General features: G+C 43.6%; 1 protein-coding gene across 1 annotated transcript in view; it reads left to right on the forward strand.

The window, feature by feature from the left end:
- Positions 1-26,305, forward strand: part of LOC109913024 (Down syndrome cell adhesion molecule-like protein 1 homolog) — a 554,371-nt gene that overhangs the window by 14,674 nt on the left and 513,392 nt on the right. The window contains exon 2 of the mRNA XM_048615473.1: positions 25,345-25,662. Coding sequence (XP_048471430.1) covers positions 25,345-25,662 — 318 coding nt within the window. The remainder of the gene's footprint in view (positions 1-25,344; positions 25,663-26,305) is intronic.

A 26,305-nucleotide genomic window follows, 5' to 3' on the forward strand; every position in this document is an offset into this window, starting at 1 on the left:
GAATAGCTTGCAAATAGTATAATTATAAAGTAAAACCCTACTTGTGTTAAATAAGGCCCAAACAAGGGTGTATTGGAAACTTTGATACTGATTTGATTTAACTTGGAGAATGTCCTTGCTTCATCTGGGGTTGCCAGCTCTGACTGGACATTTTCCTGGAGGTCTCATTACAGGACTCCTGTCCATTTGAAAAACCTTTCTTTTGATAATTAATGTATGAAAACATTTTTGCTTAGATCCTCCTCTGATTTTTATCACGGATGCTGCTAACAATCATGTTCTGGAAAATAGTCTTTATTTATGGATGACCCAAGAACAACTCCAGGATGTTGGCAATGTGTTGTTCAAGATAATTTTAATCAACCTGTTCAGGAATGTTATTACACAACTCTGGAACAGATGGGATTTGAACTCAGACCTCCAAGCTCAGAGGTAGGAATTTCCCCACTATGCCACAAGAGCCCTGTCAATGAGCTTGTTTAAAATTATTATTGATATTTTCTAATTAACCTTTCAGAAATGCTATTACACACCTTTGGAGCAGGTATGTCTTGAACTCAGGCCGTCTGGCTCAGAGGCAGGGACACTACTACTGTATCACAAGAGTCCTGATGATGTATTGTTCAATTGTTCTGTGTTTGATTTTATTAGTCTGGCAACTGATTACTGCTCATGGCGCTTGATTGGTTAAGCCTAATTGATGTTACTGAGAAAAGGAAAGGGATGCAATAGAAAGGCTGGAATCCTACAGAAATATGAAAGGGTAGATATTTTGAAACATGTCTGCAACAGGCAATCCCAGATATGAATGCAAAAAGGTCTGAAGTTAATACTAAGGGGAAAATCCAGTATATTCCAGTGTCCATTCTGGTCATTGTGTGCAACAGACTAACCCAATAAAAAAGCCTCAGAGCTAACACTCACATTTCTTATAATGTAATGGGGGAGATAATCAATTGAAAAGTCAATAATATGCGTCTAATGAAGTTTTTTGCTAGATAAGACTGTAAAGATGTTTGTTCTTGGAATCTTCTGTATTATCATGAGTTATGAGAATTGCCTTCAAAACAACAGGTTCTAACCTTACTTTAGACCTTGAGATGGTAACTGCTACATCAGGCAGTACTGAGGGAGAGTTGGACTATCAGGGTCAGCTAATGGAATGGTGATTACATATAATCCCTTCTTGAAAGACTAGGAGGTTATGAGGAGAGATAATACAAATTAGGCCTGTTTTCCCTAGCATTTAGAAGGTTAAGGATTGGTTGCATTGAAGTCTTCCAGATATTAACAGGTAAAGACAAGGTAGATAAAGCTAAACTATTTGCACTCGTTGGGAATTCTACAACTAGGGGCATAGTCTGAGAATTAGGGCCAGACTGTTCGAGAGAGATGTTAGGAAGCATTTCTACATACAAAGGGTAGTAAAGGTTTGGAACTCCCTTCCACAAATGGCAGTGGATGCTAGATGAGTTGTTAATTTTAAATCTGAGGGAGATTAATTTTTGGGGAATACTCAAGGGCCATAAAGGATATGGGCCAAAGACAGGTGTATGGAATTCAGCTACAGATTAGCCATGATCTTATTGCATAGCAGAACAGGCTCAAGGGACTGAATGGCCTACCCCTATGTTGCGATGTGCCTAATTTGCTTGAAATTGACCGGAGAGAGATCGGATTTAATTTCATGAGAATGTTTCTGTCAATTTCATGTTAATCTATTTGTTGTTCTCTCATTAAAAGAAGGAAATTCAGAGTATAAACTGAATTAGTTGGTACCTGAACACGAAAGGCAGCATTGTCTTCTGGGTGGGAATCTTTAATGGGAGCTCGATCTTGTATCAGTCACACTATTTACAATAAAGTTACAGGGATGAGGGACTCCAGGGCTGTGAGAACAGAAGATTAAGAGGAGATTTGATTGAGGTGGTCAAAATAATGAATTTGGTAGAATGGTCCACAGAGGAATCTCTGTTTATTAGAGAGAGATATTTAGTTATGTATAGCTTGAGGTTAACCCTCCATTACCATGAGATAAGATGAGAACAGAAGCCTCCATGAGCTTCCACAACCAGTAAAAGTACTGGTTTCTGAAGAAGGGTCTAGGCCCGAAACGTCAGCCTTCCTGCCCCTCTGATGGTGCTTGGCCTGCTGTGTTCATCCAGCTCTACACCTTGTTATCTCAGTAAGAGTACTCTGTCAGCTTTATTCTGTCCTAACCTTCAGTGACTGAGCCGACTGAGCTAATTGAACCCCCTCTCCTCAATATTTAATAAGGGTAAACTGTTTCCAGTGGCAGAGGAGTTAGCAGTGAGAGGACGCAAATTTAGGATAATTAATGAAAGGGGCAGGGATGAGAAAGTTTCTGCCAGAGCAAGTTATCACCAGACTATTAATCCAGAGACTCAGGTAATAGTCGGGGGACCTGGGTTCAAAACTCGCCATGGCAGATGGTGGAATTTCAATTCAATAAAAATCTGGAATTAAGAGTTTAATCATGACCATGGAACCACTGTTGATTATTGGAAAAACCCATCGGGTTCACTCATGCCCTTTAAGGAAGGAAATTGCCATCCTTACCTGGTCTGGCCTATATGTGACTCCGGATGCACAACAATATGGTTGAGTCTTAGCTACCCTTGGGCAATTAAGGATGGGCAATAAATGCTGGCTGAACCCATGATGCTCACATCCTGTGAATGATTAGAAAGCACTGCTTGGAATGAATAGAAAAGATAAGAATAACAATTTATTGTCACTTGTGTTTATGAAAATACAGTGAGATGTGTATAAGTTGCCCCAATTCAGTGCCATTTTAATGACAGAAATTATAAAAGGAAATAATTGAGACAAAGTAAGAACAAAGTTCATCTTTGGTACCCTCCATGGCTCCTGGGTTTCTGAAATGGCTACGGGCAGCCAATGCCAAAGCCACCAAAGCAAGGATTTGCAGACTGGTCCCACCATAATGCCACTGCCGAAGCTGACACTGAAGGCACTGTATCACCAACAATAGCAAGGAGGGAAATACCGGACCCACCAAGCCGCTGATGCTGAAACCATCGCCACCCAAAACCACCACACTGCCACCATAGCCACGAAGAATGCACCGGAACCACCGCCGAAACCGCCGCCAGGAGGAACGGACCAGACCCACTGACGGTGAAGTCTCCGATAAAGCAACGGCCACGAGGAACGGACATCAGGATTCACCGTGCTGCCTCCACCAGAGCAGACCCTCCCAACCGCCTCTGTCCACCGCAGCCGCAGGAAAGAAAAATAAAAGGTGAACTTTGATACAAAAGAGAAGTGAAGAAACAAGAAAAAATAAAGGAGATGGCAGCCGGCTGGGTGAGCGGGAGTGTGCAGGCACAGAGGACAAACACATCCTACCCTGCCACTACCGCCATCTTGAAACAATAAGGGTGATGGAAACCGATTGATAGTAACTTCCAGAAAAGAATTGAATAAATGTTCAGGGGGAAACATTTTGCAGGGTGATAGGGATGGAGCAGGTGAGGTGGAGTTAACTGCATAATTCTTTCAAGGAGTTTACATAAAAATGGTTGCCCAAATGGCCTCTTCCTGTACTGTATCCTTGTATAATATTTTAAAGCATTCATATTCTTATACGCAGGAGAGCATGTGCTATTTTGGTCTGTTTTTTGTCTGAGGAACTATCTTCAGTTTTGCATTGTACATCCCTATTTAATTATGAGTATACAATCCCCTTGGGAAACAAAGTCACAATGCTTATTGATTCCAACAGCAAGTGTAGGTGATCAGGATTGCGATAATTGAACAAATACAGCCATTGAACCTATAAACGAACAAGCCCTCTTTGACTGAAAGGAAAGACATTTCTCTGCCTCTCTTAATAATCAATGCAGAGGGTTTGACAATTTTTTTTCACCCAGTTCAGAGTGGTGTGATGCTTTAGTGATTAATGGCTATTAAAGGGCAGCCCCTTCATGGAATCAGATTTGTCAAATCTGTGCTTTGCACTGGAGGCAGGACTTGAGAAACAAACACAGAGGATGCTGGAGAAGCTCAGATCTGGCACCTTCTATGGAGAGAGAAACGGAGTTAATGTTTTGAGTCTGGTGTAAGTCTTCTTCAGAATATCTGAGAAAGCTGCCTCACTTCCCTTTTAAATGAACAACGAGGAAGTGATGCAGTGGCATGTTGCAACGTGTCCTCTGTTTGACCAAGTTGCAAATGTGACGACAGTCATGGAGTTGGGGGGAGAGGCTGACTGCAGTGTTACCAACCCTTCAGTATTGGCCTGGAATCTCCAAGAATATAACATCATTCTCCAGCTGATCGAGGGATAAATACTGACCAGGATACCAGGAGTGGTTGGGGACTCCGGGTCTATACTCGATGGAGTTCAGAAGGGTGACAGGGAGATCTGATTGAAACATAGAGAATACCTTAGTATGCCTGGATAAGGTGGACATGGAGAAGATGTTTCTATTAGTAGGAGAGACTAGGACCCGAGGGCATAGCCCCAGAGTGAAGCGATGACCCCTTAGAGCTGAGATAAAGAAGAATTCCTTTCGCTCGCCGAGCCAATATGTTTGATTGCAGACGTTTTGTCACACAGCTAGGTAACATTCCGGTGAAGCACTGCCTTTTTAGTGGTAACCATTGAGAAACAGAACCGGAAGTGATGCCAACCACCCCAGCAAACCGAGGCATATAAATAACAAGCGGGTCAGAACACCAATGCTTCACCAGAGGCACACTGATGATGTTACCTAGCAGGGTGATGAAACATCTGCAACTGAACCCACTGGCTCGGCAAGCAAGTCTACAACCTCATCCACAATCCAATCTACAAACCTTCTCAAAAACTTTTAAGATTTTCTTTCGCTAGAGGGTGGTTTCGGGGAGAAGGCAGGACAATTGGGTTGAGAAACATATCAGCCATGATTGAATGGCAGACCAGACTTGATGGGTCATATAGCCTAATTATTTCCAACTGACAGGGCGAATAAGCCGTCAGTTTCATGTTTCATCTGGAAGTCCCTCTGACCATGCAGTCCTCCCTCAGTACTGCACTAGAGTGTCAGCCTAGAGTAAGTGCTCTAGAGCAGGACTTGAATCTGTGGCTGCTTTGTAAGAGGGAGTGCCACCAGATAATATATAACTTGTGAAGACTCAAAGCCAGCCGTGAAGGATTGCCGAATGTATGGGCTTTGATGGTGCTGCGTTACAACATTTGGAGTGGGGGATGGTGCAGTGTTCTGGTCACAGATGGCTCCTGATATTGTTGTGATAACAGCAGACACTGAAATGTGTTTGTGCCATTCTGTATGTTTAACTGAGTAACTGTCAGCTGTGAAAACCAACCTCTATGAGCTGTTCTAGATCCAGGGCAAAGTTATTGCATCGCACTGCTGGGGCACCGTGAGAATATTTTAACCTATTGTCCATTTGATTCTGTATATTATTTTGGTTCGATATGTCAGTGGAATCAGTGGTCCTTGGAATAATTGACACTTGATTAACTTAATTTTTCATGTCATGGACATATAAAAAAAAACAGGTTTCATTTGAAAGTCAGCACCCTTTGACTCAGGCAACCTACCGATGGTGATTGGTTTTATTTCTTTGTCTTGTTTTCTATTTTCCTCTTGACAAGATGTGTGAAACAGATTGAAAAATGTATTATAAACAGAAATTGTTGGAAACGCTCAGCAGGTCTGGCAGCATCTGTGGAGAGAAGTCAGAGTTAGTGTTTTGGATCTGGTGACCCTTCCTCGGAACTGAGGGTGGCTGGGAAAATGGTTTTTATGCAGAAGATAGGGTGGGGGGAGTGGGTAAGGAGCAAACAATAGGTGGGGACAGAGCCCAAAGAGAGAGAATAGCAGTTGGACAGAAAAAGGAGTGGATAATGACCTGGCTAGGGGGGTGAATAGCTGTTAATGGAGACTGTTAGTGCTAACAATGGGTTGTGCGTAATAGCAGACTATGTGATAACAAGGCCTGGTGTGTGGGGTAGGGGGCTGGGACATGGGAGAGATTAGGCCCTAAAACTATTGAACTCGATATTGAGTCTGGAGGGCTGCAGGGTCCCCAAGTGGAAAATGGGTGTTGTTCTTCCAGCTTGCACTGAGCTTCGCTGCAGCGAGCCAGAGATGGAGATGTTGGCCAGGGAGCAGGGTGATGAGTTGAAGTGGCAGGCAACTGGAAGCTCAGGGTCTTTTTTGCAGGAAGAACGATGGTGTTCTGCAAAGCTGTCACACTGTCTGTGCTTCGTTTCCCCAATGTGGAGAAACCACACTGTGAGCAGCGAATGCAGGAGACTACATCGTGTGAAGTGCAGGTAAGGTGCTGCTTCACCTGGAAGGTGTGTTTGGGCCCTTGGATACTGGGGAGGGAGAAGATTAATGAGCAAGTGTTACACCTTCAGCGGTTGCAGGGGAAGGTACTATGGGCTGTGGGAGTGTGGTATGGGAGTGAGGGAAGAGTGGACAAGGGTGTCCTGGAGGGAACAGTCCCTGTGGAAAGCTGACAAGGGAAGAGAGGGGAGGGGAATATGTGTCTGGTGGTGGCATCTCGCTGGAGATGGCAGAAATGGTGGTGAATGAACTTCTGAATGTGGATGCTGGTGGGATGGTTGGTGAGGACAAGGGGGAACCTATCGATGTTCCGGAGGGGAAGAGATGGGTGAGGGCCAGACTGCAGGAGATGAGTCACAGCTGGTTGAGGGCCCTGTCAATAGCGGCGTTGAGGAATCCTTGGTCAAGGAAGAAGGTGGACATTTTGGAGGCACCCTTGGAATAGAGTCTTACAGGAAGCAGGATGTGAGGATGTATAGTTCAGGTAACTGTGGAAGTCGGTGGTTTTATAGTGGATATTAGTGGCCAGTCTATCCCCAGAAATAGAAACAGAGATGTTGAGGAAAGGAAGGGAGGAGTCAGAGATGGATAAGGTGAAAGTGAGGGCATGGTGGAAATTGGAAGCAAAATTGATTCCAGACAAGAGAGGGAAGCAGCACTGATGATATCATTGATATTTCAGAGGAAGAGTTGTGGGTGGAAGTCGGAATAGGATTGGAACAAGGAATGTTTCATGTATTCCAAAAGAGACAGGTATAACTAGGGCCCATGCGGGTACCCGTGGCCACCCCTCTGACCTGCAGAAAATGAGAGGAGTTAAAAGAGAAGTTGCTTAGGGTAAGGATGAGCTTGGCCAGGCGGTGGAGGGTAGTGGTGGATGGGGATGGTTCGCGCCTTTGTTCCAGGAAGAAGCAGAGAGCCCTGAGACCATCCTGGTTGGAGGGGGGGGGGGGCGGGTGTGTGTGTGTGTGTGTGTGTGTGTGTGTGTGTGTGGTTGTTGGACGTGTACAGAATAACGTATCCAAGCAGGTTGCATGGGTTGGCCTGTTTTTCATACCCCTTCTCCTTTATTCCATATGCATTGTATTTCGTCTCCTGCTTCACAAGAGTAAGCACAGGACCTACTTCTTGGTCTTGCTGCAATGACATAAATTGCCATCAGGAGGAGCACATGAGCAGCACTGATTGAATTGACCGATACTCCTGAGCATCTGTTCCCAACCCCACTTAGATTGGGACTTTAGCTCTTTGGGCATAGACAGCCACTTAGCCCAGTACTCCTATGTGTTGTTTGCTGGGGGTCTGTATTTCCTTTAGGTAAAGTCACCACAGTCTTATTGGACCATAAGTTGCTCTCTCATTAGAGAGAGATGACTGGTAGTAATTTATTCTGAGCCTCACCATAGCTCAGTCAAGGGAAGAGGTTGAGAAGGAGGATCTTTCATAGTAACCTCAGACAGTGCAGGAATTATAAGGCCAAAAGAACATAAGATATTGGAGCAGAATTAGGCCATTTAGCTTATTAAGTCTTCTACACCATTCGATCATGGCTGATATGTTTCTCAACCCCATTCTCCTGCCTTCTCCGTGTAACCCTTGATCTCCATACCAATAAAGAACCTACCTATCTCTGTTTCAAATACACGCAATGACTTGGCTTCCACAGCACTCTGCAGCATTGAATTCCACAGATTCAAAACCCTCTGGCTGAAGAAATTCCTCCTCATCTCAGTTCGAAAGGATCATACCTTCACTCTGAGGCTATGCCCTCAAATCCCAGTCTCTCCTACTAGTGGAAATATGTTCTCCATGTCCACTCTATCCAGGCCTCAGTATTCTGTAAGTTTCTATCAGATCCCCCCTCATCCTTCTAAACTCCACCGGGTATAGGGGCTCTGTATTTGACTTCCCAACTGCCAACTGAACCTGCATGTTAACCTTCAGGGAATCCTGAAATAGGACTCCCAAATCGCTTTGTCCCTCAGATTTGCAAAGCCTTTCCCCATTTAGAAAATAGACTATGCCTCCACTGTTCCTACCAACGTGCGTAACCTGACACTTTCCCATCTTGAATTCCATCTGCCTCTCTCCTAGCCTGTCCACGTCCTTCTGCAGTTTCCCCACTTTCTGAACACTACCTGTCCCTCCACCTATCTTTCTGGCATGTGTAAACTTAGCAACAGTGCCCTCTGTTCTTTCATAGCTAGGAAATGGTTGGTATTTATGCCTTACCCCAACCTCCGCACACCAGGCCTTGTCATCACATGGGCTGCTACCACACACAACCCATTGTCAGTCACTAATAGTCCTCATTAGCAGCTTTTCCTTCTCCCAGACTCATCTTTACCCACTCCTTTGTCTGTTCACTGTCTTTCTCTCTCTTTGGGCTCTATTTCCACCTACCTTTTACTGCTTCCACCTCCCCGCACCCTATCTTCTGCATCAACACTAACATTTTCCTAGCTACCATCAGTGTTGAAGAAGGGACACTGGACCCAAAACATTAACTCTGATTTCTCTCCACAGATCTGCCAGACCGGCTGAGTTCTTTCCATCAATTTCTGTTTTTGTCTCTGATTTCCGGCACCCAGAGTTCTTTTTTCTTTAATTTAAACTTTAATGGGGCTCAGTTAGCTCATTTGGTGTAAGGATAAGGGCATTGCCCATCTCTAGAAATACAAATAGACAACCACAGAGGGCAGTTAATAGTCAAGGATAATTGTAACAGCATAATTGTTGCATTGAATGTAGAAGCAAAGAGATAGTGTCCGAGTTACATGTATATCTCTGGTTAGGCATCACCTGTTGCTGTTACATGATGCATTAGTAGAACAAAAGTAGTTAAATTCTAGAATCGAGTGACGCCACAAATTTCTCTCCCCAAGCTAATATTTTGTCAAATTTTACAAGGAAGCGACTCGTCCATTCTTATATTTTATTGGAGTGTATCTTTCAAAGGAATTTTGATAAATCTGCTGCTGTTCCTGACCCGAGGGCTCAGCCCATCATCTTTGCCCAGTCACTGTGGACAGCCTGGGGAATGGGCTTGGGGTACACATGGGTGGATGTAGCCAACTGGAATTCCATCTGCCGGACCACGTTTGCAGTATCACCCTCGGAAGGGTTGTGGGAACGCTCCAGTGGAATGTTCCTCGAATGATTTTAAAGGAAATCTGGCAGACAATAAGAATGAGTAATTCCCAAAAGTACGATTGGAGTTTCAATGGATGCTCTGAATGGGATGAGAGGAGGAACTGTCGGTGTGATAATGATGTGATGCACCAGCAGGTCAGATGACACTTTTTGGTACAAAAACAAAGTTGCTGGAAAAGCCCAGCAGGTCTGGTAGCATCTGTGAAGAAAAAAACAGAGTTAACGTTTTGGGTCCAATGACCCTTCCTCAGTGACACTTTTTGGTGTGGATTTACGAGAAAGCTCTTCCAGCAGGTTCGTGGAAGGTCTTGCTGCATGTGGACATGTACTGCTTCAGAATCTGAGGAGTCGTGAATGCAGTCACAGTGTGATTATAAACTAACATCCCTGCTTCTGACCTCAAGATGAGGGGGAAGTCATTGAAAGAACTGAAGATGGTTAGGCCTAGGACATGATGTGATTGACCTCAACAACTACCAACCATCTTCCTTTGTGCTAGGGATGACTTCAACGAGGGGAAAACTTTCCTGTTGATTCACATGACTCCAGTTTTGCTCGGACTCTTTGATGCTGCGCTCAGACAAACGTAACGTTGATGTCAAGGGCAATCATTCTCACCTTATCTCTTGAGTTCAGCTGTTTTGCCCATTTTTTGGACAAATACTGTAGTGAGTGGCCCTGGCAGAACCTGAACTGAGCCTCAGTGAGCAGACTGTTGCTTATTCCCTCGATAGCACAGTCATTGACAGTTTTCATCACTCCTCTGATGGTTGAAAGTACAGAGATAGGGTTGGATTTTGCGTTTCATGGACAGGACATTCCTGGGCACTTTACCACATTGCCAGGTAGATGCCAGCTTTTCTGTAGCCTTATTGTATTTGAAATAACTTGAAGACGCCCATGAGAAAAATGCTACTCCAGTTTCATTTCCAATTTAAAAATACAGATATTTGATTTCTGTTTAGGTGTGAAACAGGGTTATCATCTCTTTAAAAATCTGATGCTGTTGCTTTGCAAATGTGTAATTTTCTAGCTTTCCCTGAACAGTGTTATGAAGTATTAATAGCGTATATGTTGTGACGGATGTGAAGCCAGAGGATTAAAGGTTTTACTTTGAGTCTATTGTACAAATACCAATCATGAAACTTGCATTAATATTAGAAAACCATTAGTGTTGACCCAGGCAATGCAGATTGTATTTCATATACTTATGCACCATAATGCTCTCTCTCGCTGCTTGAGAACTTGGCTTTGCTCAGCTAAGTCTTTAACTCCTTTGTTGCCAGACTGGATAGTAGCAATTCCTCAAAAGAACAAAGAACAAAGAAAATTACAGCACAGGAACAGGCCCTTCAGCCCTCCAAGCCTGCGCTGATCCACATCCTCTATCTAAAACTGTCACCTATTTTCCAAGGATCTGTATCTCTCTGCTCCCTGCCCATTCATGTATCTGTCTAGATACATCTTAAATGACGCTATCTTGCCTGCCTCTACCACCTCCGCTGGCAACGCGTTCCAGGCACCCACCACCCTCTGCGTAAAGAACTTTCCACGCATATCTCCCTTAAACTTTTCCCCTCTCACCTTGAAATTGTGACCTCTAGTAATTGAGTCCCCCACTCTGGGAAAAAGCTTCTTGCTATCCACCCTGTGTATACCTCTCGTGATTTTGTAGACCTCAATCAGGTCCCCCCTCAACCTCCGTCTGTCTAATGTAAATAATCCTAATCTACTCAACCTCTCTTCATAGCTAGTGCCCTCCATACCAGGCAACATCCTGGTGAACCTCCTCTGCACCCTCTCCAAAGCATCCACATCCTTTTGGTAATGTGGCGACCAGAACTGTACGCAGTATTCCAAATGTGGTTGAACCAAAGTCCTGTACAACTGTAACATGACCTGCCAACTCTTGTACTCAATACCCCGTCCGATGAATGAAAGCATGCCGTATGCCTTCTTGACCACTCTATCAACCTGCGTTGCCACCTTCAGGGTACAATGGACCTGAACACCCAGATCCTCGTTTTGGTCTCATATTGAAATTGGGTTCAAGGGGATATTGTGAGCTTCTAGTTTCAATGAAGGAGAAAAAATGCTTTGTAAAAAAAAATTGTATATAAGAATAAGCCATTCAGCTCATCTGGGTTATACCACTTTCAGACTGTTTATCAAAATTCACCATCCCTCAATTGACACACAACGAGGTGGGAAGGCAATTGTTGACCATGATACAAAGAGTTTGCAGAGGGATATGAACAGATTAATTGAGTGAGCAAAAACTTATAATATGGGAAAATGTGAGGTTATGCACTTTGCCAGGAAGAATAGGGGAGCTGCATATTTTTTTAAATGGGGAAAGACTGCAGAAAGTTGCAGCGCACAGCGATTTTTGGGGGCTATTATTGCATGAATGACAAAAGATCAGCAGCCAGGTTCTTTGCATAATAGGCAGGGCAAATGGAATGTTGGCCTTTATTTCAAAGGGAATGGAATATAAAATTAAGGAGGTTTATTTATACCTATATAAAATACTAGTCTGACTGCAACTGGAATACTGTGACTAGTTTTGGGCCCCATTCTAAGGAAATGTGCACTGCAATTGGAGACAAACCAGAGAACAGTCACTGGGAAAATACTGGGTATGGAGTCACTGACTTATGAGGACGTTAGTTAGTTTGGGGGTGTACTTATTGAAATTTAGAAAAATGAGAGGTGTACCAATTGAAATGTACACGCTTTTTTGGGAACTTGACAGAGTAAATGAAGAGAGGTTATTTCTCCTTGTGGGAGAGTCAAAGATTAGAGGGAAAAATCTCAGAGTAAGGGGTCACTCATTTAAGACAGAGGTGAGGAAGAATTTCTTCTCTCAGAGAGAGTAGTGAATCTGTGGAATTTCTTACAGCAGTGGACTGTTGAAGCTAAATCGTTAGGGATATTCAAGGTTGAGATGGATTTTTAATCAGTAAAGGAAAAAGACAGAAAAGTAGAATTGAGGATTATTAGATGAGCCATGATCTCATTGAATGGTGGAACAGACACAATGGGCTGAATGGTCTACTTCTGTTCCTAAGTCTTTTGGTCTTATAGCCTAACCTCCACTCATCCACTCCACTCCCAAAGCACCATTAAAGTGTTTCCTAGGAGATGGTGGTGTAGTGGTATTGTTAGTGGACTTGTAATCGGGAGGGCCAGGCTCTGGGGACACAGATTCAAATTCCATCTTGGCAGTGGCTAGAATTTGAAATCAGTTAAATAAATATGACATACAAAGCTGGCCCTCATAGGGTGGTAGAATGGTAATGTCACTGGAGAAGTAAGTCAACAGGCCCAGGTTAATGTAAAACAAAGAAATTTAAAACTGTGGACGCTGGCGATCCAAAACAAACAAAAACCGAGAAACTCAGTGGGTCTGGCAGCATCTGTGGAGAGAAAGCAGAGTTTTTTTTGAGTCCACTGACCTTTCCTCAGAAATTGATAGCAGCCAGGAAAAGGTGATATTTATGTTAATGACAGGAGGTAGGGGAATGGGGTGAGCGGATAGGTGGAGACAGAGACCACAGAATCATAGAATAGAATCACAGAAGCAGGCCATTTGGCCCATTGAGTCCACACAAGCCCTCCAAAGCACATCCCACCCAGACCCCCCCTGCTACCCTATCCCTGTAACCCTGCAATTCCCATGGCTAATCCACCTAACCTACACATCTCTGGACACGTGGGCAATTTAACATGGCCAATCCACCTAACCTGCACATCTTTGAACATCTTTGAAAGGAAAAAAGGTAGGCAGACAGAGAGATTGTTGATAGCAAGCCAGGCTAATTAATGCACTGAGAGTTGGTTTCAAATTGCATCACGGCAGTAGTGGAATTTAAATTGAATTAATAATATCTGGAATTGAAAGCTAGTCTCAGTAATGGTGACCATTGATCTATTGTTGATTGTAACAAAAAGCCATCTCATTCACTAATGTCCTTTCAGAAAGGGAATCTGCTATGCTTACCTGGTTTGGCCTAAATGTCACTCCAGACCTATTGCAATGTAGTTGAGTCTTAACTGCTATTTGGTTGAGTCTTAACTGCCCTCTGAAATGGTCCTAGCAAGCTGCACAGTTCAAGAGCAATTAGGGATTGGCCAACAAAGTCCAGCCTTGACAGAGACACCCACATCCTAAGAAAGAATTTGAAAAAAAACTCAATTTTGGTAATTTTATATTGAGGTGGTGTGTCAGGGGTAAGGGGATGAGACGCCTCCTTTGTGTTTGTGAATGAGGCCTAGCAAGCCATTCATTTCTCGGGGAAGTGGGGAGGGGCAACAAGGTGGCTCGCCCAGTCAGTGCCATTGCTGTCTCATGAAGGAACAAAGACAGAAAGAAAAATCTTTCTTTAGCCAAAAAGATCTGGAAATCTGAAACATAAATAGGAATTGCTGAAGACATTGGGGAGTACCTACCAATGAGGCAAACATTTTAGGGTTTGGGATAAAGTGTCCTGAACAGTTGACTCGTGTTCTCGTCACAGGTTTGGCTGCTGTTTTCTGGGTGGTTTATTCATATCATGCTCCATGCCTTACCTGCTATGAGAGGCCTTTAGTTGTTCTCTTACTGTCAATCAGGCACAACATTGTTGGGAGCTGTGGAAGATTAGTTTCCTGTTTTTATTTATTCTGAGGCTTTTCTGACAATGCCAGCATTTATTACCCACACCTAATTAACCTTCAGAAAATGGTGGTGAGTCACCCGGTTGAAGTGCTGCAGTCATCAAAGTTCGTAGAATCTCTACAGTGTGGAAGCGGGACATCCGGCCCATCAAGTCCACACCAACCCTCTGAAGAGCATTCCCCACGGTCCATATTTACCACGGCTGACCAACCTAGCCTGCACGTCCCTGGGGCAATTCACCAAGGCCAATCCACCTAATTTACCAAGGCCAATCCATCCAACCTGCGGACTTTGGGAGGGAATTGGAGCATCTGGACGAAACCCACGTAGACACAGGGAGAAGCATGAAAATTCCACATAGATGGTCGCCCCAATGTTGGAATTGAATCCAGGTCCCTGGTGCTGTGAGGTAGCAGTGCCAACCATTATGCCACTGTGCCACCCAGGTTGGTAAAGGAAGATTTTATATACTAAGGTTTGGGGAGCTAGATTCTGTATGTAAGAGGAGGAGGTGATGGCCTAGTGGTATTATTGCTGGACCATTAATCCAGAGAACCGGATAATGTTCTGGGGACCCAGGTTCAAATCCCGCCATGGCAGATGGTGGAATTTGAACTCAATGTGCATCTGGAATTAAGAACCTAATGATGACTGTGAATCCATTGTCGATTGTTGGGAAAACCCATCTGGTTCACTAATGTCCTTTAGGGAAGATAACTACCATCCTTACCTGGTCTGGCCTACATGTGACTCCAGCCCCTGTAGTGTGGTTGACTCTTAACTGCTCTCTGGGCAATTAGGGAGGGGCAATAAATGCTGCCTAGCCACCAATGCCCTCATCTCGTAAATGAATAAAGGATGTAGCTTGAAAATGGTTGGCATGACCACTGGCAATGCCTTTCACTTGTTTGAATCTAGTCCTTTCTTTGGTTGATTATAGATATGAGATTGTATTCTTGTAATACTTATATTTGGATGTGGGGCCATGATTGTACCAGTATTTTCACTGAAGATCTGAGCTTCTGGAGTACATTTTGAAATTGTATCTGTGTGTCTCTGTCTGTGCATGTACGTGCGTAAATTAACAGCAGTTCCAATGTATAACTCCATTCCTGTAAGATTTATTATCTCCATACATTGGGTCACTGACTGAAAAGAACTGAATAAATGAATTTTCATTGCCGTTGTGGGGTTCTGGGAATTTTAACAGATTTAACAGTTTTGTCCATTTGTTTTGGAAGGCCAGTAATCTTGTTTATAAAGATAACAGATGATGTCACACTAGAGTTTGATTTGTTATTGTTTGGCTGTGACATTTTGCCCCATGAAAGGACAATTTACATCCTCTTTGTCAAGAAGACTCAGGAGATTCATTTAATATTTGATATTAATCTCCTTTCAACGGTAATGGAATTGTTCAGGGCGGATGTCATCGTAATGACATAAGGTAATTTCTCGCTCATATCAGGTTTTATAAACAGTGTCCATTTCTCTGCTGTTTTCATGAGATCAAGGAGAAAGTCAGTTGGATACTCTGTGCTGTTGTGTGTGTAATTGTGTTTTGTAGCATTATTGCTGATTGTTTACCCCTTGCCAGCTACTGCACTAAAACAATAGGAGCTAGACACTCATCTTGTGGGATCATGCAGTGTGTGTAATGGTTGCAACATTTAGCTGCAGCACGATGCACTGCTCCAAATGAGTAGTTCTTTGTGTGTAAGGGCTTTGAGATGTTTCTGAGATGATTGTTTTTGTCACCTTCACCTCTGTCTTATATAGAGTAAAGCTCCCAAAGCCCTTGGTCCTAACTAAAGAAGCAAATTCCTTTGGCATTGAGAAAGCAATACCCATCAACCTCTGAGCAGGCCTCATTGGATTCCAAGAGGGGGATAGTAGGAACTGCCGATGCTGGAGAATCTGATATAACAAGGTGTAGAGCTGGATGAACACAGCAGGCTAAGCAGCATCAGAGGAGCAGGAAAGCTGATGTTTCGGGTCTAGACCCTTCTTCAGAATGGGGGAGGGGAAGGGGATTCTGAAATAAATAGAGAGGGGGGGAGGCAGATGGAAGATGGATAAAGGAGCAGATAGGTGGAGAGGAGACGGACAGGTCAAGGAGGCAGGGATGGAGCCAGTAAAGGTGAGTGTAGGTGGGAAGTGAGGATGGGGGTTGGTCGGTCAAAGGAAGACGGACAGGTCAAGGAGGCGGGGATGAAGCTGGTAAGTGGGTTGCCTTTTGAAAGACTTCTTCCCACCTACTCTGAATTGGCTCATCTGCATTAACTTCCACCAGGAAATTGACAATAACTCCACCGCTTGGCCAGCTTTGTTCTGGTGACCTTGAGATTGTCAAATTTCCCCATCTGCTACCAATCTTTGAAAGACAGTCAAGAGATTTGAATATTCTAATTTGCCCTTTCATGCAGCAGTTTAATTGGAATACTGGTTCAAATTCCAGCCAGCCAAGACAATGTATTGCACTGAGAATAGGAAACATAATTTTATTTTCAAAAATTAACTAATCATCTTGTCAACATGTCAAGTTGCAAACTTTTTTTTGTTAAGAATAGAAGCCACTTCAAAGTAGTCCCCTCTAAAATGAATGCATCCCGAGGAAATCTGTCTTAATCCTGAAAGATAATGTTGGCCAGGCAAGGGAAGACAGCAGTGCCATTCCAGGGAAAAATGCATTCACATAAAACAATAGGATTGATGCACCTGTTCATTATCTAGCACAGAAATCTAACAAGCTGCATGAAACTATTAGCTTGTAAAACCCCTCACAGCCCCTTTTGCTGATCTCCTGGGCTTGAGGGACCCCTTGTTGAATACCCATGTAGTAACAAACGATTACATTTTCAAACATGGCCTAAAGGAATTAATAGTAAATGAAGAACAAAAGCTAATGGATGGTGTGGGATTGTGTTAGAAAACAAATCTCTCTGAATTTCAGTCCAAGTGACACTGATTGCTATTATAATGACATAATTCAGTCTCTTTACTGTTAGCTTGCCCTCTTCAGCTTATAGATTTTTGTCTAATAGATCGCCTTTCAATGTGTTTCAGTGCCTCAGTTTTGGGAACGTTACAGCAGCCCATGTAAATTGCAGATGATTACTATTGCTCAGCCTTTAAGCTAAAGTTAGACAAGGAAGACTAGAATTTACACCGTGCCTCTCGCATCCCTCCAGTGTTTTATACACAAGTTGGATTATCATTGGTGTATCGACAAACACAATGGCCATTTATACACAGTGATGCCATAGTACAGGAGCAGAAGTTGGCCAATCAACCCATCAATCCTACTGTCCAATTCAATGAGATAACAGCTGATCTGATCATACTGAATGCTGCTTTCCAGCCTTATCCACATAACTTTTGATTCCCTTACTGATTAACAATCTGTCTATCTCAGCCTTCGTGACCCAGTCTTGACAGCCCTGTATGGTAAAAAATTCCACAGGTTGACTTTAATCTGTTTATTAGTTAGCCAAGGAGAAGTGGGTGTTGGGAATCTGGAACGCATTGCGTGCAAGGCTGGTAAAGGCAGATATCCTCATAATATTTAAGAAGTATTTAGATGTACACTTGCAATGGAAAGGCATGCAAGACTATGGGGCCAAGTGTTGGAAAATGGGTTTTGAATAGTTAGGTGGTTTTTGTTGACTGGCACAGACCAGATGGGCTGAAGCATCTCTTACGGTGCTGTGAATGTCTATGACTCTAATTTCCCTGTTCATAGTTTTGAATCATGCCACTGAATTTTTAAGACCTGGTTGCAGCACTATGACTGGGACGTCAGCTTAACAGCTGACAAGCCTCTTGTGTTCCATGCAGCCATCCTCAGTTTGGATACTGGAAACTTTGCAATTAGATGTAAACTTCCAGGGTGGGCACCAAAAAAACCCCCAAGGCTAACTGGGGATAAACCACTGGGATTGGTAAGCCACAATGCCAAAAGCGCTCCCTTTTTTGAAACCTAGATTGCATTGAATTGAATTGAATTAGCTTTGTTGTCACTCCTACCCAGATGTATACAGTGAAAAGTTTACAAGTCACCACTTACAGCACCATCTTAGGTATGAAGGTACCTAAGTACAGATTCTTGAGATCAAATTCCCAGGGAAAAAAAATAAATAAAAAGTCCAGCACTACAGATCTTAAAAAGTACAAAATCATAGTAATATATTAGAGAAATGAAGATATTTGAGATTCCCAGTCTCTGGTAGGTTGATGTAGGGTTTGCAGCTGTATATAGAAAGTAGAGCATAAAACAGTACAGCACAGGAACAGGATGATATATATATATATGATGATATGAGACCTGTGTTAGGGACTGAGCGCTACTGCTCTTAAAACCCGTGGGAAAAGAATTAAATGATACCAGTTGAAAACAAGCCAATATTCCTCCTTGAAGAGTTTCACGACTGTTTATGTGATAACACCGGAGAATGGGGTGGAGTGCTGCTTTGTCCTGCAGGAAGACGACACTGCGCTCTGAGTAAAACAATTGTTTGTGTGGAATTGAAAAAGCTTGGGCAGTGGTAAACGGGCACCACATTAATCAATCCGACACTGGTTTGAGATTTACCACATCAGCACTGGCAGAGTTTGATGAGAACGACCACTAGATGGTGCAGCATGTGACTTCTGTGGGGGTTTTACTGACCTGAGTACACACCAGCGGACTAGGCGTGCAAACTGATGAGGATCCAGAGTAAATCTCCCGGAGTAAAATGCAGGATCTCTGCTTGATTTGGTGGGGAAATTGACGAGGCAGCTTAAAAAAACTTCTAGGCATAACCGTTGCAAAAATACATTTACTGTGTGGTTGTGGCTGACACATCAAATGTGTGATAACGTGTACATCTTTCTTCAAAGAGCATATGTCCCTGGGATGTAATCTTCAGCACCTCCGTCCTCCGCCCAATCGCACCACACATCCCACCCACATTACATAATAAACATCACACTCGCAACGCTGTACATTTCCTTATTAGCTCAGACTTCCGCAGCCGCTCATGGAGACTCTGTCCATTGTCCTTTTAGAGTTCATTTCCTTTTTTCAAATCTTGCTCCAATCTTTCAGCAAGTCTGTCGATCTCTTCACAGTGCAGTGATTCCGCTGCATCTGCCCTCAAATTTCACAACATCAGTTCTTTGTATTCTAGCCATTTTAAACAAACATTGAACTGATTTAGAGACAACTGTAGGTTTTGTTTTCTTTCAGGAAGGAAGAATTAAGAATGAACTGTGTTGTCCTTATTTATCCAGTGATGAGCTGCACACAGGTCTTAAAACTAGTCAGAATACAGTGGGTCCAAACCCTGCCATAGGGACCTGAGCAGGTAATCTATCCTGACAGTCAGTACAGTACTGAGAGATGCTGTGCATTTGGGGTCCCTAGAAATGACCTTGTGGCACTATTCAAATTAAAGGGAGAAATTAATCTTAAGTCACAGCAGAAACAGAAATTGCTGGAGAAACACAGCAGGTCTGACAGCACCAGTGGGAAGAAAGTGGAGTTAACGTTGTGTTTCCGGTAACTCTTCATCAGAACTGATTTATCTCAAATGTCCAAGCTAATATTTATTCACCTACCAATGGTGTGGTTGCTTCTACTTCATTATACGTATGGTTGCTTGCTGTGTGCAAGTTGGCTGGGTTAATTAAGCGTATTCAAATCTGAGATAGACAGATTTCTAATCAGTAAGGGAATCGAGGGTAATGGGTTTGAGGCAGGAATTGAGTTGAGGGCTATCCCAGCAGCTATGATCTCATTGAATGACAGAGCAGACTTGATGGGCTCAATGGCCGTCTCCTGCTCCTGTATGCTATTATCTTATAGCCGCTGCTGTGAGAAGAGTGACTTACACTCTAGCTCTGAAGAAGTCATTGGTGTTGAAATGTCAACTCTCATTTAGATGCTGTCAGGCCTTATGAGCTTCTCCAGCCCTTTCTGATTTTATCTTAAAAGAAAACTTCATGCTGTGGAGTGTTTTCGGATGTCCTGAGGCTGTTAAAGACAACAACAACTCCATGTCTTTTTTTTAAATGTAGAAATTATTTTAATAAGGCAGAAGGGTTACACCTAGACCTGACGTTATATGTGCCTGAGACTTGACTTTATTTTCCTACTTGACAGTGTCAGTGATTTTTGATACTATTGTGGATAATAACATTGAAGCATGCAGGACATTTTCTGGCAGATATCTGTGCCTATTTCAAAGGGAAGCAGTTTCAGGGACTGATGTGGGTGCTGCAAAGTCATCTCAGGATCTCAATGTTTCTGGGATAGTTTTAAATTTTCAAAGGGTCAGCGGGAGGGTGAACAGAAGACCCACTCACCAGCAATTAGTAGCTCTATAAGTTCCATAAGGATCATGTTATGGTATCTGAAATTCTGAAGAAGGGTCGCCGCTGATTTCTCTCCGCTGATGCTACCAGACCTGCTGAGCTTCTCTAGCAATTTCTGTCCCTGCATGGTAATGAATGCTATTTTTAAAGCTTACTCGGTCAAAGCCAACTATCTGCACATTGGTACCTAGCTGTCAGGTCCATTATGCAGACATTGCATCCTTCAAACGTATGCAGTGCTGAACTTTGATGGGCCAACTAGTACTGCTTTGAATCATGTACCTGCATCTAACGTGTTTGCCCACTTTCACCTTCCTGGGCACTGCTGGCTTTCCAGGGGGCTGCCTGTTCACCTCGATAAGGCAGTAACAACCTCCAGCATGGCCTTTGCTGCCCAAGGTGGGCAGCTCCCAACTCCTGGAGGCAGTTGATGCCACCAAATGGTCACAGAGTTCACCTTCTGACCAATTAGGCTGCTTGTATGGTGATGTTAAAATGATTCAATTCATTTTTTAAAATTGTTCTTTCATGGGACGCAGGTATCACTGGCAAGATCATCATTGGTTGTACATTCTTAATAGCCCTTGAACTAACTGGCTTGGCTAGTTTGAAGGGTAGGCAAGACTCACACACATTGCTGTGGGTCACATGTAGGCCAGATAGAATCATACAGTGTGGAAGCAGCCCAGTTAGCCCATAGAGACTGCATTGACCCTCCAAAGAGCATCCCACCCATACCCACCCCATCCCAGTAACCCTGCATTTCCCATGGCTAATCCACCTAGCCTGCACATCCCTGGATGCTGTGGGCAATTTAGCATGGCCAATCTACCTAATGCACACGTCTTTGGACTGTGGTAGGAAACTTGAGCATCTGGAGGAAATCCATGCAGACATAGATGGAACGGGCAAACTCCACAGAGACAGTTACCCGAGGCTGGGATCAAATCCAGGTCCCCGGTGCTGTGAGGCAGCAATGCTAACCACTGAACTACCGTGCCACCCAAAGATGGAGCTTGGGTGTAGCAGATTTCCTTTACTGAGGGGAGGTGGATAGGTTTTTATGATCAACTGATGATAATTTCACAGTCACTATAACTGAGACCAGCATTCAATTCCAGATTTTATTAGCTGAATTGAAATTCATACAGCTCTGGTGAGATTTGCACCCATGTCTCCAGAAACATTAATTAGTCACTAAAACACTGTACTCCTTTCTTCAGCTGGGTTCATGTGCTCCCCAAAACCATTTGAAAATCTGGTCTCTGATCTTTCTTTCCCCCATGTGGGGAAAGTGAAAGGGAGAGAAAGAAGAAGGGTCAGGAGATGATGCATTGAGCAGGTTATTCCCCCTGACAAACCTTCCCCCTCTCTACCGAAAGGAACATTTAAAAAATCCTGAATTCTGAAACCCCAAATCTGTGAGAGGGAGCACCACAGGGAAGTGAGACCTATCATAAGGAGGGCTTTGAAAACAAACATTTCTCTTTGATGGGCAGTCACAATGATCAGTGTAATTGCCAGCTGCAGCTCTCCTTATCCACTTGATCAGGTGACGTATTGAAATTAGCAGCAGCAAGATTGAAGTCCCAAGAAAGCAAAATGCAAGCCCTTCACAAATTAAACTAACCATGAATTATTGCTCATTTTTCATTGTGCAATCTTTAAGCTTTTGCTCTGGAAGGTGAGGAATGGGAAGTGTTGATTCCATTTTTCTTTCCCCAATCTCTTTCTACCATCACTAAAGTCAATCTTTAGGGGAGGTGATGGCCTAGTGGTATTATCGCTGGACTGTTAATCCAGAGATGCAGATAATGTACAGGGGACCCAGGCTTGAATCCCGCCATGGCAGATGGTGGAAATTAATTTCAATAAATATCTGGAATTAAGAGTCTAATGATGACCATGAATCCATTGCGGATTGTTGGAAAAACCCATCTGGTTCAGTAATGTCCTTTAGGAAAGGAAACTGTCATCCTTACCTGGTCTGGCCTACACGTGATTCCAGACCAACAGCAATGTGGTTGACTCTTAACTGCCCTCCAGGCAATTAGGGATGGGCAATAAATGCTGCCTAGCCAGCAACGCCCTCATCCTGTGAATGAATAAAGGAAAAAAAATCTTTGGTGCTGTTTGAGTCATCAATTCCTGCAGGAGTGTCCTGGAGTCTGAAGCAATTAAACCTCAAAACCCAAGTTATTGCTGTAGCTAAATCCCTGGACCAATAACATCAGAGTATTAAAACGCAATTGTGTATTTTTTCAATATTCCTTTTCAGACTTCTCTTGCTAGTGATAAAAATATGGTATCAGTTCTGATGAAGGCTCCCTGGATTTGAAATGATAATTCTTTCTCTCCATGGATGCTGCCAGACTTGCTGAGTTTCTCCTATAATTTCTGTTTTTGTTTCAAATCTTTGGCATTTGCGTTGGTTTGTTTTATTTTTATAACATTGGCCTTCTGAAAGGTGTGGAAATGTGATGTGCAGTGAGGATTGACAATGACCAATGGTGGATGGATTTATTAGAGATCATGTGATGAAACCTCCAGCTCTAGAGCCAACCAGAGTTGGCAAGCCTGGTGCTCCCATGCAGTGGGATGAAATACAATGTTATAGTTTCACTTGTCTTTTTGAAGTTGCTGGGCTTGTATGCTTCTGGGTGGTCTAAAGCAGAACTGTCCCAGATTCAGCCCTATGACCTGAACTGAGGTAACTGCATCAAACTGGGTCTACAGATCACAAATAATTATCAGGGTTCTGCCTCTGGTTACACAGTGATTGTAACATATTTATACTGAAACTGTTTCATTTATTTAATGTGATGACATTTTTGAAAACATGTTGCTAAAGATGAGATTTAATAGAAAATACTTTCACGCAAGTACATTTTAATTTAACATTACAAATGTCAGTTCATTGAACTTAACGTTACAAGGGAATTGTAGTTATTTGTGAAATGGTGGGTCCGCTATCTTGGGCTTGCCAAGGTGAAAATTGAATTTGGAAACCAGATATCTGCCATATCAGGACTTCAAAACACCTAAAATCCAAAAGGAAACTGGATCAATTTTCAAGTCTATCCAGAAAGAGCAGGATGGAGACGTTAATTGGGCAGTCCATTAGAATTTATGTAGTGCCCTTAACAAAGTAATGCAGGGCTTCCCAACCTGTGGTTCACAGTTCCCAGTTGAATCATGACACGGGATGTGGGGCCATAGACTCAAATAGCAACAACTGCTGTGGAGCCCGTGACTGAGTGTTTACAGCTGCAAGGGAAGAAGGGTCCAGACCCGAAACGTCAGCTTTCCTGCTCCTCTGATGCTGCCTGGCCTGCTGTGTACCTCCACCTCCACACCTTGTTATCTCAGACTCCAGCATTGGCAGTTCCTACTATCTCTCACTCCTTAAATCCTGATTTTTTTTAAAATAGTGGATTTGGCCTAACCAACCTATCTTTGAGACCCGATTTCTCCTCCAAATAAAGCCAATGTGAAGTTCAGAAAACCCTGAAGATTAAGTTCCATTCCTTTCCGCACCAGGGTCCCAGAGTGTCCCCAGTCCCCCTCGCTGATGTGTGTGTGTGTGTGTGTGTGTGTGTGTGTATGTATGAGTGTGTGTATGTGTGAGTGTGTGTGCATGTGTGTGTGTGTGTGTGCGTGAGTGTGTGTGTGTATGTATTGTATGTGAGTGAGTGTGTGTGTGTGAGTGTGTGTGTGTGCACGAGTGTGTGTGTGTGCATGAGTGTCTGAGTGTGTGCATGCTTCTGTGTGTGTGTCTGTGTGTGTGTGTATGTATTTGTGTGTGAGGGAGTGAGTGTGTATGTATTTGTGTGTGAGGGAGTGAGTGTGTGTGTGTGTGTGTGAGGGAGTGAGTGTGTGTGTATGTGTGTGAGGGAGTGTGTGTGTGTGAGGGAGTGTGTGTGTGAGTGTGAGTGTGTGTGTGTATGTGTGTGTGTGTGTGTGTGTATGTATGTGTGCGAGTGAGTGTGTGTGTGTGCATGAGTGTCTGAGTGTGTGCGCGCTTCTGTGTGTTTGTGTGTGTGTATGTATTTGTGTGTGAGGGAGTGAGAGTGTGTGTGTGTGTGTGTGTGTGTGTGTGTGGAGGGTGGTGGGGAATGGTTACAAGGCAATTTTCAGGCCTTGAAATGGGGTCACTGTGAGAAAAATCTTTGGGAAACACTAGTGTCAAGCACTTCACCATGAGATGTCATTTAAGGACACGGGTTCACAGAGGTAGGGTTTAAGGAGCCTCATAAAGAAGGAGATACAGAGAGGTAGAGACTTTTTGGGAGGAAATTCTACAATAATACTTCCAAACCTTTTGTCTGTGTGACCTCAATTTGAGGTTTGTAAATTGTTGGTGACACCCTTGGTAGTGGTCGACCTATTGGTGAAGGGAGAGTGTAAGTGTGGGGGCTTATTGAAGGGCCAACCATTGCTATTTTAGAGCTTGCAACCCAGAATCTCAGCTGGTGACAATGCTTGACATCTTGACTCACACTTTGAGAAGCCTTGGTTTGTTTTAAAGAATCTGGAAACAATGCAGGTACACGTACCAATGGTTGGGGAATAAGAAATCAGCAAGGGGCAGAAACTGGAGGTGTGCAGGTATCTCACAGGGTGAGAGAGCCGGAGGTGGTTCCAGTGATGGGGAGCAGATTAAAATTACGAAAGACCTTGACCGTTTCCTTTGCACAATTTCCATTCTATCATTTGTAGTAAATTCTGCATTCCTCTTCACAGTCATGATGCAAGATTAAGGTGTGAAATCTTACTCTGTGCCAAATTAATTTCCGGTTCCATTTCCTCTTTTCCCTCTCCCACCAGCACACAGTGAGGATCCCAGGACAAGCTTGTACTTTGTAAATGACTCACTGCAGCAGGTGATCTTCTCCAGCTCAGTGGGCACGGTGCTGCCGTGCCCAGCTGCCGGGATCCCTGGAACCGTCCTCCGCTGGTACCTTGCCACGAAAGACGACATCTACGACGTGCCCAACATTCGCCACGTTCACCTCAACGGCACATTGCAGCTCTACCCCTTCTCACCGTCCGGGTTTAATAGCTTTATCCACGACAATGACTACTTCTGCACAGCGGAAAATGTAGCCGGCAAGATCAGGAGCCCAAATATCCGAGTCAAAGCAGGTGAGACTTTCAGGTGCCGCTGTGAGGTTTTGGAGGTTTCGGTTGGAATGCAAATTTGGACCTTGAGTTTGTACAGTAACATGTGCTACCCTTGTCATGATGGTGGGAGGAATCTTGACGCATTGCTTTGCCCCTGGGTTTGCCAGGCTGGATGAAAACCACTTTCCTCATTGTCTCCAATGCCTCCAAACCAAAGCATTCATTCATCTTATGAATATAAAGCTGACTGCAGTGACTTGTTCCCCCACCTTTAAGGTGGCCATGAACATGTTTGTACACGTAGAATAACTGAACAAAGGCTTGGAAAGCTGTCAGCCCATCAGGGAGCGGCAGAGGAGAGCGTTCATGTTTCAGATCAGCAACTTCTTATCAGGGCAGGCTCAATGCTGCACTGAGCGCTGTGGGGTGTTCAATTCTCCCGCAGTAATGGTCCTCCACTTGATGGACCTTCACTAAAACAATTTGTGAAGTAAAAATTGAAGAATTATATTTGGCTAGTAGTGTTCTAAAGCTGTCATTTATTTGATGAAGTCATGTGGCCTTGTGAACCATGATTGCCAATTGGATTTATGGCTGTGCATGTTAACCTCTTGATTAAATGATCATTTTATTATTCACTCTCAAATGTATACTTCAGTCTCCA

This window comes from Rhincodon typus, chromosome 32 (assembly GCF_021869965.1).
Source record: "Rhincodon typus isolate 14 chromosome 32, sRhiTyp1.1, whole genome shotgun sequence".
NCBI classification, from domain to species: Eukaryota; Metazoa; Chordata; class Chondrichthyes; order Orectolobiformes; family Rhincodontidae; genus Rhincodon; species Rhincodon typus.